The sequence below is a fragment of the Maniola jurtina genome, chromosome 11, assembly GCF_905333055.1.
Source record: "Maniola jurtina chromosome 11, ilManJurt1.1, whole genome shotgun sequence".
Lineage (NCBI taxonomy): Eukaryota > Metazoa > Arthropoda > Insecta > Lepidoptera > Nymphalidae > Maniola > Maniola jurtina.
Genome location: NC_060039.1, coordinates 10,225,077 through 10,242,123, shown reverse-complemented (window position 1 = coordinate 10,242,123; position 17,047 = coordinate 10,225,077). Strand labels below are relative to the sequence as shown.

The window sequence follows — 17,047 nt, the reverse complement described above, 5'->3', positions numbered from 1 at the left end:
TCTTAATGCGGTTCACAGAATACATCTACTTACTTAGTTTCAATAGTATAGGTCTTATAGTTTCGGAAAAAAGTGGCTGTGACATACGGACGGACAGACAGACAGACAGACATGACGAATCTATAAGGGTTCCGTTTTTTGCCATTTGGCTACGGAACCCTAAAAAGCATAATTTATTTATTTATTGAAATGCGCCTTGCGGCTTTCGTTCGGGGGCATTCGAATCTTTAGGACGGATTTTTTCGTGCTTCTTCTGGTGCCCCCTCAGACGTGATGCCCTAGGCAATTGCTTAATTTGATTAAGGGTTAATCCGTCACTGTACACGAGGAATACCTATGTGTAAGTAGGTATAGGTTATGTAGGTATAAGCAGTGTTTTTTTTATTAATAAAAGATACCTAAGTTTATGTTTTAAATATGGCGGTTAATATCACAGTGGTGCTAATTCTGTTGTACACAACCTCTCTAAATACAGTCACAATGTTCCTCATGGAAAAGAATAGCTACCTACTTACATAGATGAGATGAGACCTATCAATTGAATTTAATAATTTTGTAAGTAGGTACAATTAGGTAAATTATCAGCAATGACAAATGATGAAGTCTCACGTACACATTGTAACAAATTACAAATACTAGTACCTACCTAGCGCATTTTTATATGTTTAGTAGTAGGCTAAGGGGTAAGAGTAAGCGTAAGCGTAGGGGTAGGAGTACGCTAGGGGCACGCTGTAGGAGGACACGTAGGCGGGCGCGTAATAGCCGTAGTCGTACAGCACTTGCGGCTTGGCGAGCGCCGGGGCTACCAGCAGTACGGCGGCGACGACCAGTAACAACTGTCAACAAGAATATAAAACAAGTGTAAATTAAAAATTTATAACACCCCCGACAAGTGAAGGTTACAGTAACTAGAAAAGAGCTGATAACTTTCAAACGCGTGAACCGATTTTCTTGGATTATAGCTAAGAACACTCTCGATCAAGCCACCTTTCAAACAAAAAAAAACTAAATTAAAATCGATTCATTAGTTTAGGAGCTACGATGCCACAAACAGATACACAGATACACACGTCAAACTTATAACACCCCTCTTTTTGGGTCGGGGGTTCTAATTAAAATAGTAGTTTAGCTAAACTACCAAGTTACTATTTTAATTTACTTGCCTAGATTTAAAATTATCCGATTAAAGTTAGAGAAATAATAGTTTAAGAGCTACGATGCCACAGACAGATACACAGATACACACGTCAAACTTATTACACCCCTCTTTTTGGGTCGGGGGTTCTAATTAAAATATTAGTTTAACTAAACTACCTAGTTATTATTTTAATTTACTTGCCTAGATTTAAAATTATCCGATTAAAGTTAGAGAAATATTACTTACCTACAGATATTATAGAGCAAGAAAATATACTTGAAATACGCTTGAAATAATCTTACCAGTTTGTACATGGTGAATGATAAAATAATCCGAGCGGTTCGCAACAAGGCCAAATCTAGAGGCTCTATGTCTAGACGGGAATGTTGTCAACAGCTGTGACTCTAATGCGTCTCCGGACGCCTCCCAATCTTATATAGGTGTTCGAAGAACAATGTCCTGTCCGTGCTCGGAAAAGATAATCACCACACGGACTTCGATGTTCAATGATATCAGACATAAATGATATTCACAATGTCGCATTAAAAACGTTAAGAGTACCATCATCACCATATTAAACCCGGATCACTGTACCTAACAATAGATGCAAGTACGCGTTTTAGGAGATTTATTGTAGCAGGTATCACCTACTCGTACCTGTGTGTTGACAAAAAATGGACAAAAAATAACAAATGCTTTTATCTGATCTATATCTATTCAGTAAGTTCTGTTTGAATGACGTAGGGAGGTACCTATAGCCTATAGGTAGGTATACAATAACTTTAAACGTAGCACTAGCCCGCCATCATTTTACTATTATTGAATTGGTAATTATTGAATCATAATACATGCTTTTGTCTATAAATTTATCACAGGAAAGCTGAGAATATAGGACGGGACTGGTCTAATTGCACAGCCGATTCTGCTGGAGAAATTGGTTACTTATAATCCTGACTTTCTAATTACTAATTAGGTATCTACTTCCAAATACTATCTTAATAGACATAATATGGGCAAGAAGAGGTACCTACCTACCTAATAGAAATTATTATATAAGTATGTAGTGTACCTAGTTACCTACCTATATTATGTATAGTTAGTCAAAGAAGGTCATCTCTGATCTATGTTAGGTAGGTTTCCAAGATCCTCTTGGACATAGCAAAAATATGTACTTAAGTTAAAAAAACTTACTTGGTACATAAGTAAGTAGATACAAATAGCTCACGAACTCGTGATTAGAATATTACTTTCGTGTGTAGATAAACGTATTTATTGAAAAGGAGAACCTAGGTATGTAAATAGGTACAAGGCGTAGCCTGTTATGTTGAAGATGTTATGGAGAAGATGATCGCCGTAGGTAGTTATAACTCAAAATTTAAAAAACCCCGACACAAAAACTTCTATAAGAAAACTAGAAAAAAGCTGATAACTTTCAAACGGCTGAACCGATTTTCTTCGATTATAAGAACACTCTCGATCCAGCCACCTTTCAAACAAAAAACTACCTAAATTAAAATCGATTCATTCATTTAGGAGCTACGATGCCACAGACAGATACACAGATACACACTCACAGGTCAAACTTATAACACTCCTCTTTTTGGGTTGGGGGTTAAAAATACTTATCTGTCCTATAATAGGTGAACCTTCTTTTTACTAAACTTTGTAAGCACGTAAGTTAATCACATAACAATTCCTCACGTTTTCACATTATTAAATATTTTCCTTTTAGTAGATTCTTTAGTATAGATTCATATTAGATATTCATGCAAGGCATCTTGAGTAGGTAGGTTTAAGCTGCTTTGAATGAAGACAGAGACTTCACTTAATTTGAGGCAACTTTAAAATATAAGTTAAATGAAGAGATATTAAATGTCAGTAGGTACCTATAGTTACCTAAATTTAGTAAGGTACAAATGGCAGACCAGCTGGGAACCGCTGGACCCAAGCGGCGAATGAAATGCCGCGCCGCCGCGCCCAATGGAAATCCGCAGGTACAAGAAACCTTCTGAATGAATGTCTGGCGGTCGACGACGACCTAGATAGGTATCTAATTATTTTTAAAATTCTAGGTTTATTATACAAAGTGTAACCAGAACGCTCGCAAAAACTTAGATTATATTATACTACTTAAACACAATCCAATGCCAATAACCATTTGCCTTATTTGTAGTTTTATTGATTTAGTATTTTTCTAACCCTCAATGTATAGCGTGCAAAATTTGGATCAATGCCCCACCTATTTGGATGAATTAAACACCTACGATTTGGCATTGACCCCCGAGTGGTCAATTTACGTAAAAGTTCGTTGACCTCTAGCGTCAGTCAGATGTTTTATTTGCAATATATGTGAACTTTTACAAAATAGGATTTACAAAAAAAAAATTAGCTATTTGTTTATGGTATCTTATCAGTAATCATGAGTACTACCACCTGTGTTCGTTTTTGCTAGTTACATCTTGTAATAGCATACTTAGTTATAGATATCGAAGCTATCTACCTATCTGAGAAATAGATAGCTAGGTACAGTTCTAAGTAGATAGTCATCATCATCATTATAATAATTAACCTTTCGCTGGGTCACTACCTATTGAAAACTGGTCTCCTCTCAGAATGAGAAGGGCGTCAATAGTCCACCACGCTGGCCAAATTTGATTGATAGACTTCACACGTCTTTGAGAACATTACTATGGAGGATTCTCAGCCATGCAGTTTCCCTTACGATGCTTTCCTTCATCGTTAAAGCAAGTGAAACCTATTTAATGGCCTAAAATGTTTAAAACGTACCTAAATAACCCCCCAAAAGTTGCGTGGTAGTTGGTAGAAGTACTACTCCCTAAGAAGGTAGTACCTAGTTACCTTCTACTTTCAATAATAAGTACACACCTTCTTATTAGTATTCCGAACCATCTTATCCAACAAAGCAACCTCAGTTATTCACTAACCTATGATAATGATTAACCATACTCGTGTTATTGAGGCCAATATTGATAATACCGCGCCATAGGCATCTGCAGTAGATACCTATAGACGTACAGTATTGCTTAACAGATTTATATAGGTAAACAAATAAATAAATATCATTTATTCAGCCAAAACGCCAAAAATAAATAAATGGGAAAGTGCAAGTCAAACTCGCGCACCGAGTTTACTTGGGTATTTTTTTGAAATTTTGCACGATAAAAAAATAAAAAAATTTGAATAATTATTAGTATTATATGTAATAATATATATTTATTAAGGTTGTTGTTCTCACAAATGATGTTCTTTTAAAATCAATAAAATAAAATGCGTAGGGGTATTTTGGAAAATATTTATTACTTAATAAATATTTTTTTTAATCATCATCTAGTTTTTGTCTCATATTTCGCTTAGGATTATTAAACTTCCTCTTCTTGAACTCCACGGGCCCGTCGCCGAGGGACTCGATGCGCTTCTCTTTGAACACGATGGTCTCTGGCTCCATCACAACGGGCGGAGGAATTATTTCTTTGTCCGATTTCGGCAATTGCAAATCGATTTTATGTTCCGGTCTGAAATTAATACCGAAATTACTATTTAAAAAGATAAAGTTTAAAACTAAAACCCGACTGCGATCGTCTTAATAAACGCTGAAATATTAGGTATAGTAAAATTGTTTTTCTGTCGTTCGGTATATTTTAATGTGTAGATTTATATTTTTGAACTCAGGATTTTCTCCTCTTTCATTTGACACTCCACTCGATACAATAGCAAAAAAAAATTTTTTTGGAGACCCCCCCCACTTTTTTTCATGTAATATCCGTTAGGTAAATTTTTTCGTAAATGTAGCCTATGTCACCCGGACCTTTACGACGAATCGATTGACACCTCATTCATCAAAATCGGCCCAGTAGTTTAGGCGCTACGGTGGAACACAGAATCTGGATACAAACATAAGTACATACATACATAGACTGCTAAAATCATAACCCTTCCTTTTGGCTTTGCCGCAGTCGGGTAAAAACCAGCCAAGTGCGAGTCTGAGTCGCACACGAAGGATTCCGTACAAGGTTTGCACCCGCCAGTGTAAGCGACTATAGACCGGTGCAAAGCTAACTTTGTCGCTGACCCTACAAGATATTCTTTTATATCACTGCAAGTTGTTGACAGACAAGCATCATTTATATGATTTAGTAAACTAATTATTTTTCGTGAACACATTTTAATAATCGTTTTTGACATGCAATCACAAATTCAATTGTCGGTTTTTTTTTTTTACTTGTGCTATGTGTGAGACCTACCTGCCTGCCTTACATAATTCTAGGTCAACGGGAAGTACCCTATCTTTCTTCAACGAGAAGTACCCTATCTTTCTTGACAGACACGACAGATAGACAGACAACAAAGTGAATCTATGAGTATTTTTTTCTTTTGTTCTTACAGAACCCTAAAAATAATACAATATTTTTTCGTATGTTTAAAATATAAATCAATTCAACAGGTCAGAAACAGCTTGTATTAAAAGTTAACGATTTAGTGGAACTCACCATTGTTGGAAGGCTTCAATTGATAAAACTATTATATTATTATAAAACTAATTTTAATAAAACAAGCATACTCTCTGACAACCGGTTTCCATGTCCCATAAGGCTTGACACAAGGTGCTGGGCCAAAGGGCACATCCGCCTTGATCGGTGGTGGCTTGTCCTTGACCACGGCCAACTCTCTCATGCTCTCCCGCGCTATGTGAGCTTTCACTTCCATTGTAACCTCTTTATGTTTCTGCTTTCTGGTAAAATAAAGTTCTAAGCTAAAACTCGACTATTGCTGAAAAGTTGTTTTTCTGAAGCTTGGTACATTTTAATGTAAAGAATTTACTGTGATTATAATATTTTATGAATTCAGAATTTTCTCGTCTGTTATTTGATTTCCACTCGATACGATAGTAAAAAAATTCACAGTCCACCTTCACTTTGCCACAGTTGGGTAAAAAATAACAATCTTAAGCCATATGGCCAGCAATAAAATTAGCAGAAATCAGGTCTAGCAAGTCTACACTCACATAAGAAATTAATTTTAAAATGTAGTTATTCATTTGCTGCGAATATTTACTTGCAAATTGACTGAGCTTGCCAGAGCTAAATTGTCCAAGTTTAACTGCAAGTGGACACCTTAGCCTTAGAAAACTAGGACATTTGTTCACCACCGGATGTCATGTTTAAAGCGTTTGAAAAATCCAGTGGAAATTCTTCTATTTTTACTACTACAAAATGTAGCCTATGTCTGTCTCCATGATGCAAGCTACCAAATTCCGTAAAAATTAGTGAAAAGAATGGGCCGTGGCCCGTGAAAAGATAACAGACAGAGAGACAAACATGGACACACTTTCATAAACTATTTAGTATGGATTCCCCAATTTAGATTTGCCTTAGCTAAATTATTAAATAAACCTATTAAAAGCATGATCATACAAAAAGTATATTACAATAAGTAAAGCATATTATAAGCATAGGATATTTAAACATTAAAATAGCATAGGATATTATAATGGAAGATTATACTGGAAGATTATAATATTCATATCTAAATGAGAAGAGTGCGGAATTTATTCAATTCAGAAATACACAGCAGCACAACTATTTATGAACACATGAATAACTATTCTTATGTATTTTTTTAAAAAGCAATCACAGAATTTCGTGCTGGTCCATCTTAGTAAGAAAGGTATTCCAAAGCAGTAGTTCTATGTATATATTAATTTAAATAAAGTATTAATTATGTTATAATGTGTATACATTACTTTAACTGTTTTTCCCTTTTTTGTTCCTCCTTCTCCTTAAGTTTTTTTTCTTCTTGTTGTGCCAAAGATATGTAACTATCTGGAGGCTTCCATGTGGTCTCTAAAAAAAAGAAATAAGTAGGTATACAGTAAGTAAGTTAATATGAAACAATGCATTCATCAACAATTATTTATATGAGCATGTCAGTTTAATGATGCTATGGGATGACAATATATCACTTCTTGTTAAAAATAGACAACCCACTTCAAATTTATTTGAATAAAAAAAAATGATCAAGTGCGAGTCAAGCTCCCAAATGAAGATTTCTACACCATGGCACAAGAAATAACATGGACACACAAACGGACAGCGGAGACCTAGTAATAAGGTCCTGTTGGCACCCATCAGATACAAAACCCTAAAATAATACAGAAGGAACCCTTACCATTGGTATTGGTGTTCCAGTAGTATATATTGCCATCATCATTCTTGATTTCTTGCCAAACAGGAGTTTCTCTTGCAGTCTCAGAAGATACTACAATATCTTTACTTGTACTTCCGGAGTTGCCAAGCATCTCATTGATACTCTGTGAATGTTTATTCAATTATATAATATGAACTTCATCAGTCTTCAAGAGATCATGTCAGCAATGTGCGGGACTGCAATTACTTGTATATTATTATTGTATTTGTATATTAGTTTATTGTGTATCACATAATGTTGTAAATTTGAATCTCTGAAAAATGCAACCTCATAAGTTTCTGTCTGGTTCTTCTCAGTAGGAAGACCATTCCAAACCAGTGCAAGTGGTAGTCAGATACATTTGACTACCGCTTCTAATCATTTGGGAAAAACAAAACAAGTGTTTTTAACTGTTTTTTTTTTTTTTTATAAATCATGTCTAGAACATTTGTTTTAAATGTTGGTTTACCAATGCCAACCCTGTTTCTAATTGAGTTAGCAATAGGATCATGACTTGTCAACAATACAACTAGAATATTTTTACAATTATTTTTTGGTAACAACACTTCTGCTGAATGGTGAGATTCTATTTCAAATAATATGTTAGCGGTATGTGGTTTAGTTACTAAAAACATTGAAAAGCACACCCCAGTGGTGTTGGCCAGTTACAGTAGTGTCATTGACAATACTTGAATAGGACTATCATTCTCATTCAAATGAAATACATAGTTAATAGGAAATTCAATAGTTACTTGAGATGTGAGGTCAGCATTATTCTGAACATCCTTCAGATAAGCGCTCATAGCCGCTGCTTCCATCTTCTTCATATCATCTTCAACCTTCTCCTGTTTCTTGAATTCTTTTGCACTTTTTTTACTAAGCTGTGATATGTGCTTTTTAACATTTTCTTTATGTCTTTTCCCATTTTCATGGAAAGATATGGACTGGAAATAGAAACTGCATTAATCATTGTACAGCCTGTACCTAATTTGTTTTACTTAATTAGACAGAAATACGTACAACTTTATTGTCTGCAAACCAGCACTTACAAAATTCACAATATTTTCGCTCCTGCGACTTCCAGTAAGTAGTCCTGTATGAAAAAGTGATAACAAGTTATGTTTTAAGTGATAGCAGTATGCAGTGATAATCTAGTGATGTCAGCCTCCTAGTTAGCAGGTCTGGGGTTCGATCCCAGGCACGCACTTCTAACTTTTCGAAATTATGTCGTGTACTACTAGGTATTCTGACGTTATGTGCGCTTAAGCAATTAAGTATCACTTGCTTTACCGCTGAAGAAAAGAATCGTGAGAAAACTTTCATGAATGATAGTTCTCCATAATGTTCTCAATGGTATGTGAAGACTGCCAATCCACACATGGCCAGTGTCGAAGATTATGGCCAAACTCTTCTCATTCTGACTTCTGAGAGGCCGGTGCTTAGTATTGAGTCGGCGATGGATTGATGGTGTCTAATATTTTAAGTAAGATGCAAAAATTTTATAGAAACATACAAACACGGAAACTATTAGCGTATTTTTTGTGCAACAGACAGAAACTAGTACATTTAGGTAGTTACTTACATTTTAACGATTTACTGACAAAGTAAGTAATTACTTGCTCATTTACATACGTTTTACAAGTGATTGAATTGAAATAATGTATAAAAACTAAAATGAAAGAAATTAGAAAAACATCAATTAATTATTTAGTAAATTGACAATGATATATCATATGACATGACATTATGAGGGGGTCTATCGGCTAAAAATGTATCAATCATTAAAGGACAGCATCAATGTCAAAACATGGTTTTCGGCCAATCCCATTGGCTAAATACCATGTTTTGACATTGATGCTGTCCTTTAATGATTGTTACATTTTTAGCCGATCGCCCTGCTGTGTTTTTTCTTTTTTTTTTAATCTGGCTTTACTCTGATTAGCCAATGTCAAGTTTGTGATATTTTCAAGTTATTGAATTTATACAAGTATGGACTCCGTCTGCGCCGGCGCCCGCCGACATACGCGCGGCGCCCCTTTAGAGCGCTTCCCAGTCAGTTCCACCACCAAAAAACACCAACTAACACAAAAACCAGCTACTCTTAACAAAAAAAAAACACTCCAAACAAGCACAGCACGCGCGCCAGCAAACGCCATCGCAGACGAAGTCCATGATCAGTGTTACACTTTAAAAATGGTTTGTCGCTATAAAAAAAAAAAAAATACCTATAGTCCGACAAGGCTCTAATTGGCACTTGAGTGAGGGCGCAGTTGTCAATGATATTTTAATAGGACAGTTGTCGCTATATACCGACAGGCCGACAAGGCCTTTTTTGGCGCGACATATTGGAGTTTTGAACTAACTATTACTAGCTAACTCGACACTATTTTTGGCACATTTCGCCATATTAAGAGATCGTTATATTTACCTTTAAACAGCTAAAGGAAATCATATTTACAAATTAATATTGAAATACGGATGACGGCCTAGAGATCAAAAATATATCTAGTATTTCTTAGTAATTAATTAATTAATAATTAAATAAAGGGTTTTTCAAAATTCGTAAAACCCATATTCGCTGTCAGTTTTAAGTTTGCTTACAGTTTCAACGATAGATTTAATTAAAAAACCGGCAAAGTGCGAGTCAGACTCACGCACCCAGGGTTCCGTACTCGGATATTTTTCCAACATTTTGCATGATAAATCAAAAACTATTATGCACAAAAATAAATAAAAATTTGTTTAATAATGTACAGGTAAAACCCTTTCATATGATACCCTATTTGGTATAGTCATCTTACTTTGAAAATTTAAACACATTTTCATTTTTTTTAATAATGTAACCACAAATTCACAATTTTCGGAATTATTCCTCTACTTGTGCTATAAGACCTACCTACCTGCCAAATTTTATGATTCTAGGTCAACGGGGAGTACCCTATAGGTTTTCTTGACAGGCACGACCGACCGACGGACGGACGGACGGACAGACAGACGGACAGACAGACAGACAACAAAGTGATCCTATAAGTTGCGTTTTTCCTTTTGAGGTACGGAACGCTAAAATGTACGTCAAATGTGTATGACGTCAGTCGTCACATGTGCATTTCATACAAGCTCCCATACTAAGCGATGGTTTTGACGTTTGATAAAAATTCGCTGGTTTGACTTGTAGTCATCATCCTTATCATCGTAAAGTCAAAATTACCCCAACCAAGCTCCAACCAAACATTTGATTTCATAGAATACCTATATTATGTCATTTAGGTAAGTGAAACTTTCCTAAAATAAAACCATATTCCATTGGCTGTTATACCAATGTAACCCATTTCTACTGACATATACTACCTACAAATGTTACTCACCTTGACTGTGTTGGTAATGTTTTGACTTTTTAATATTTAAAATATGATATGGCAACACAACTACTGTTACTTTTGTGATGTCGTCTTCGAGTATCGAGTGTCGTCGTCTTTTATAAAGTTTTATCAAGGTGAATTTTCAAATTTATTATAGCTAAAATATTAATTAAATCTTCAAAGATTGTTTACTTGGATACTTATCAATTAACTTCAATTCTACGTAATAAACAAAGTGTTCATTCAAATACACTGTAGGTCGGCCATATTAAAAATAGAAATTCGTTAATAAATTTCATCTTTTCTAATCCTCACAATCGATTGCTTGTCTTGAAATTCAATGATTAATAATCATTATTTGCGGCCGGATCTTAGCGGTAGGCGTTTTAGTTACGGTAACCCGTTACAGTTACATTGTTTAATAATTTGTATTCTAGTTAGGCAGAGTAGTTTATGTATAGATTATATTGCTTGTTGACGCGTCTCGTAATCTTTACTCGCCAGAGGGAATTGATTAAATTATTAACAGCTCTTTGTTATTTTGTTTCAGATATATATCCTGCTAAGTTGGTGGACGTGATAAACTTTAACGTAGCATATGTATTTAAAAGTGACTTATTGTGAAATTTGTTTAGTGTTGGACTTTATTAAATACTTGTGATAAGTTTCTAATTTTAGTCACCCCTAGTGGGCATATTTGGCAAAAATGATGACCGAAAATAGAATTAGTTCAAGTAATCACGTCGGAAACATGAGCAGTCAAAAAGGGTAAGTATTCCACTGTTTCCTTTGTTTTTGTGTTGTGTAGACTTTCTCTTTAATTAGAATTGTCCGCTTGCAGAGATGTTGATAAAACTGTAGACGACATTGGGTGGAAAGCGAAATTAAAACTACCCCCCAAAGACAGAAGAATCAAAACCAGTGTAAGTTCATGAACTCATTTGTAGGCAGGCACTTCATGAAGTGCCTACCTACAATACACATACTTGCTATTATTTTATTGGCTCCAACTAAAGATTTAATGAATTTGTTATTTAGGATGTCACTGACACAAGAGGTAATGAGTTTGAAGAATTTTGTCTAAAAAGAGAAATATTGATGGGAATATTCGAAAAAGGATGGGAAAAGCCATCCCCTATTCAGGAAGCATCTATTCCCATTGCGCTTAGTGGTAAAGACGTACTAGCAAGAGCCAAGAATGGAACTGGCAAGACAGGCGCTTACTGTATTCCAGTCTTAGAACAGGTACCTACCATATTAAAACTGGATGTGTAAATTATGTTCAGAAATTATGAAAATAATGTATGTATATTGATGATAACTTTTATTTGTGACAATTACTTATATTACCTTTGCACAAAGTACTCCAAGTGCAAAACCGGATAAAATGCAAGTGGTATAGAGGCATATAGTGTGAATAATAAACATTCTCAGTGTTTCTACTAAACTTTAAAATTAAACTGTTTAAATCTTTTATCAGATTTTCTTTCATATTGTAAAAAAGTGACAGCAGCAGATCTATACATTGTCTGATAAGACAGTTTTGTAGTAACACAGAATGTTTATATAATCATTTATCATAATGAATATTCATTTATCATAATGAAGCTGGGTGGATCAGCTAGTATAGTTGTATTGAGCACTGCATTCCGAACCAGTAGTAGATTATTTGATGATTCAAAAGCACTTTTAAAAGTTTAATTGAATAAAAATAATTTGAATTTGAGCTAGAGTATTTTTGAACAAAATGATGACAATATTTGGATTCCCCTTCACTTGTTGATAAGTGATAAACCCATTTCTGAAAATAATATGTACTTAGTAATTGTTAGCACAAAATTGTTCCTGTTTCTTATCCTATCTTTTTTTTAAGGTTGATGCTAAAAAAGATGCTATACAAGCTTTAATCGTGGTGCCGACCAGAGAGTTGGCATTACAAACATCACAAATCTGCATTGAGCTTGCCAAGCACACAGACATTCGTGTTATGGTAACTACAGGAGGCACAAATTTGCGAGATGATATAATGCGCATTTACCAAAATGGTAAGTTGGTGATTGCTTTGTTTTATAGTAAATCTGGTGCAAAAAAACTACTTATTGAATGATGTTGCAGTTTAGTTAATATTTTTGAATAGCTTTAGTTGTGTAGGTATTGCTTTAGTGTAAGCAATCCAATTTAATTTATTTGTTTTGTATCATTAATCCAAACTACACAATGAAAGCAGAGGATTCTGACAATAGCCTACCTACACTGAAGATCAAACTCTTCCCAGAAAATGCCATACTATACTAATAAATAAAATTGGAGTGTCTGTCTGTAATTTCGAAATAACTACCACACATTAAGGTCATATGGTTATTTGAACGATACCATAACTGAATCACACATTTTTAAAATTTTTGTCTGTCTGTCTGTCTGTCTGTTTGAAAAGGCTAATCTTCGGAACGGCTGAACCGATTTTAACGGGATTTTCACATACAAGTAGAGGATTGACCAGGGTGTAACATAGGCTACTTTTTTAACCGACTTTCAAGAAGGGAGTTGTGTTTTTCTACCTATGTACACCGAAATTTCCGAGATTTCCGAACCGATTTGCGTCATTTCTTTTTTTCATTTCATCGATAGAGGAACTTTGCGACATTGTTTCATAAAAAAATTTGGATTCCAACTCCTCAATCCTGATGCTGCAGGGGATCTGACCAATCCACGCGGGCGAAGCTGCGGGCATCAGCTAGTTTATAATAAAATTTGAACCTTATTGTCAAACATGGTCATAAAAACTTGTTTATAATTATATGGTGTTCAAATAGATGGTTAATAAACAGGGAATCCCTGTAGTAATATTGTCAGAAGTTGCCAGTTCATAGTATTTATATTATTAGTTAGGTCATTTTTGTTTTCAATTTGTTCTGCAAAAATAATAAGTAAAGAATTGGTTGAATACTTCCAAATCTGCCAAAACCCCACCATGAAATGTTACCATGATGTGCAAAATAACAAAGTTGTCAAACCTGCCAAAATACCATGTTCCACAAATGGTCACACTGATAGATGGGCACAGGGCAAAACTAAATTGACCTCGCGAAAATTTGATACAACAAACATAAACAGTACCAAATAATAGCCAAATGATATGAACACAAAACCAACTCAAACTGAGCCATTGTTTGCTACACACAAACCAATGAGATTCACTTTCTCTGAACAAGTATATTTTGGTGGAGTGAAAAAGAATATAGATTTTGGCCTGGGATGATATAATTGCACATTTGAACCTAGAAGTATGTAATAAAGGGCTAAGCCTACTAATACTGTTTGTCATTATTGATGTTTTAATTGATTTATTGTTTCAGTTCAAGTTATAATTGCCACACCAGGGCGTATAATTGATCTCATGGATAAACAAGTAGCAAAGATGGACCAGTGCCGGATGCTGGTACTTGATGAAGCAGACAAACTTCTTTCTCAGGACTTTAAGGGCATGCTGGACACAGTTATATCGCGGTAAGAATATATACAATTTTAATCTAATTCCTTTGTACAATCATGTTACCATTATATTTTCAAATAGTTTTTTCTTTACAGTTAAATTCTTAGATTTGTGTAATTTCAATTCTATGACCGGTGCAAACTGCCATTTTGTAACTTCAGATTGGACTATTTGTTTTGCAGTCGCAGTGTAACAGTTTTTTAAAATGACACTGTATATTATTTTCAAATTTATACATGGATTTTGTTGTCAGTATATATTATGTCATGTATTTATTGTTATGTAAATGAATTTTGTGTTTGTGCTATCTAAATGCTAATATTATAATATTAATATTATGTTAAAATCTTTATAATATACAATGTGAAGGGCAAAACTCCTAGGAATATATAGTTTTTACTGGAAAAACTACCATAAAAGACTAATATTTCTGTATATTTCACTCAAAATATTTTTGAGTTCACCATTGTTCCTACAAATGAGTGGATATGTTTACTTTAGAGATTTTTGTTTGACTGAATTAGCGCCAAGTGTAAGATTTTGTTATTAGTCACTATAGAGTCACTAATAACATGTTTGATGGAATAGGTACTTACATTAACTTGTAAGATTCTGGTTTGTGAAGAATACATTTTATTTCAGACTACCAAAAGAGCGTCAGATTCTTCTATTTTCCGCGACCTTCCCATTGAGTGTCAAACAGTTTATGGAGAAACACTTAAGAGAGCCATATGAGATAAATCTCATGGAAGAGCTTACACTGAAGGGTGTTACGCAGTACTACGCATTTGTGCAAGAGAGACAGAAAGTGCATTGTTTAAATACACTCTTTTCAAAAGTAAGAAAATATATACTTACTACTTGATAAACTACAACTTTATGTGAATTTTAAAATTCAACAATCATTCTTAAATTTTTGGGGTAAAGAGAAGCGTACTTCTTCATTTCAAACAAAACCAAACATGTGATGCATCTTTGTCCATGTGGATTCAGGTTTCTTAAGTACCTGTACACTGATTTTTTTAAAAAAAGTAGCTAATGTATGGCTCCAGAATGTAGGCTATCTTTGTACCAAACTTCATCAAGTCGGTTCAATGGATGATAGGCTGCGATAAGCTAGCAGACAAATAAAGATTCTCTTCTAGTTTGATTGTTACGATTTGTTAGTTGTATAAAATATGAGAATTTTTATTATAATAAATTGATTATTAGGGTCAGTGTTTATCTAGGCATAATATTCTCTCCATGTATACATACAATATCATATTAATTTGAAACAATAAATGCTTCCAGTTGCAAATCAATCAGTCGATAATATTCTGCAACTCGACCCAGCGTGTGGAGCTGCTGGCCAAGAAGATCACTGAGCTGGGCTACTGCTGCTACTACATCCACGCGCGCATGGCGCAGGCGCACCGCAACCGCGTGTTCCACGACTTCCGCGCCGGCCTGTGCCGCAACCTCGTGTGCTCCGACCTGTTCACGCGCGGCATCGACGTGCAGGCCGTCAACGTGGTGATCAACTTCGACTTCCCGCGCATGGCGGAGACCTACCTGCACCGCATCGGGCGCTCGGGCCGCTTCGGCCACCTGGGGATCGCCATCAACCTCATCACGTACGAGGACCGCTTCGCGCTGCACCGCATCGAGCAGGAGCTGGGCACGGAGATCAAGCCCATCCCCAAGGTCATCGACCCCGCGCTCTACGTGGCGCGCGTGGCCGACGACGACGCCGACAAGTAACCGACGGAGCCCCCGAGATGACACAAAAACAAAAACTTATTTGTAAAAAGTGTAATGAATTTATTGTAACGAAATGTGCGTGTATATAGTTTATCGTGATATAAGACTTGAACCTGAAAAGGGTTAATTTTTTAAAGTGTATATAATAAACATCGGGACTTACGAAAGGGACCTTGCGTTCTTTGTCCATATTGGATTCTGTGCGTGGTCTCCTAAGATTGTTAAAAAGTAAAATATTTATCTGAGTATCCTACTTGTGAGAGTCTATCTAAATTTGTCAGTGATCCTAACATAAATTGTGGTAGACTTTTGACATGTGCAACTTGCGAACCCTACCCATACAATTACTATCACTTGAGCTAGCACTGGTTTATTTTTACACAAAACTTAACATTAACACAAGTCCGTATATGGGTAGGAAAAAGTCTAGCTCAAGTTTAACATATTGGAAAAACTTTACAAATCAGCATAAACGGTGTTGTTTCTGGCCGCTTGAAACAATGTTGATATAATAACAAGCCTTCCATTATTGAGATCAGGTTAAGCAATGGCTTACATGGCAACTGAAATTGTTTGAAATAAGAGGGTCTTATCAAAATGAAATAAAAATATGCAATAGTGTGACCTCTTTCTATATTTCTCAAGCAGAGCCAATGTGTTAACCTGGTAATACAATTACTGAGATCAGGTTAAAACAATGAAATTGCAACAAGTGTGTGGGTCTTATCAAAACAAAAAAAAAAGCAATGGATCTCTTCAAATATTTCTCAAGTTAGATATTGTTTTAACCTGATACTAGTCTTAGATTGTTTTTAGTTTAAGCGGCAAGAGTCACAGTACAAGAAAAAATTTAATGCAAATTAAATTTTCGGCACCAATTGGTGGGTGAACGAACATCGAATATATTTTATAATTCCTTTTTGTTTGAGCAATGCTTAGGTAATAGGGATTTTTAAAATCACTCAATGTATCTGGTAACCCTATGGAATTGTGGTAAAGGTTAGACCAGAAGAGGTCTTATGGAACTGTGGCTAATTTAACAAAGTGGAGCAATGGAATCATTTTGTTATGGCTTGCAATATGAACATTGCTCGGCTTAGGGGCGTTAAT

The 17,047-nt window shown here is 35.2% G+C and overlaps 2 protein-coding genes across 3 annotated transcripts; one reads left to right on the top strand and one right to left on the bottom strand.

Moving 5' to 3' along the window:
• Positions 1-384: 384 nt before the first annotated feature.
• On the bottom strand, positions 385-12,410 carry LOC123869572 (WW domain-binding protein 4). Of its 2 annotated transcripts, none has more exons than XM_045912558.1 (8): positions 8,925-9,081; positions 8,363-8,435; positions 8,095-8,286; positions 7,325-7,466; positions 6,900-6,999; positions 5,718-5,888; positions 4,517-4,671; positions 385-838 (listed from the first exon to the last, which is right to left on the bottom strand). In XM_045912558.1, coding segments are annotated over exons 1-8 (1,008 nt in total). In that variant the 5' UTR covers positions 8,927-9,081; the 3' UTR covers positions 385-665. The 2 variants fall into 2 exon arrangements, with proteins under 2 accessions (XP_045768514.1, XP_045768513.1); XM_045912557.1 differs by lacking the exon at positions 385-838 and adding an exon at positions 12,391-12,410 and having other exon boundaries at positions 4,438-4,671; positions 8,925-8,938.
• LOC123869552 (ATP-dependent RNA helicase me31b) lies at positions 10,730-16,669 on the top strand. The gene is made up of 8 exons (XM_045912536.1): positions 10,730-10,835; positions 11,252-11,469; positions 11,543-11,624; positions 11,740-11,946; positions 12,575-12,746; positions 14,058-14,208; positions 14,837-15,032; positions 15,488-16,669. The coding sequence occupies exons 2-8, from the start codon at positions 11,408-11,410 to the stop codon at positions 15,935-15,937; spliced, it is 1,320 nt and encodes a 439-aa protein (XP_045768492.1). The 5' UTR covers positions 10,730-10,835; positions 11,252-11,407; the 3' UTR covers positions 15,938-16,669.
• Positions 16,670-17,047: the final 378 nt, after the last annotated feature.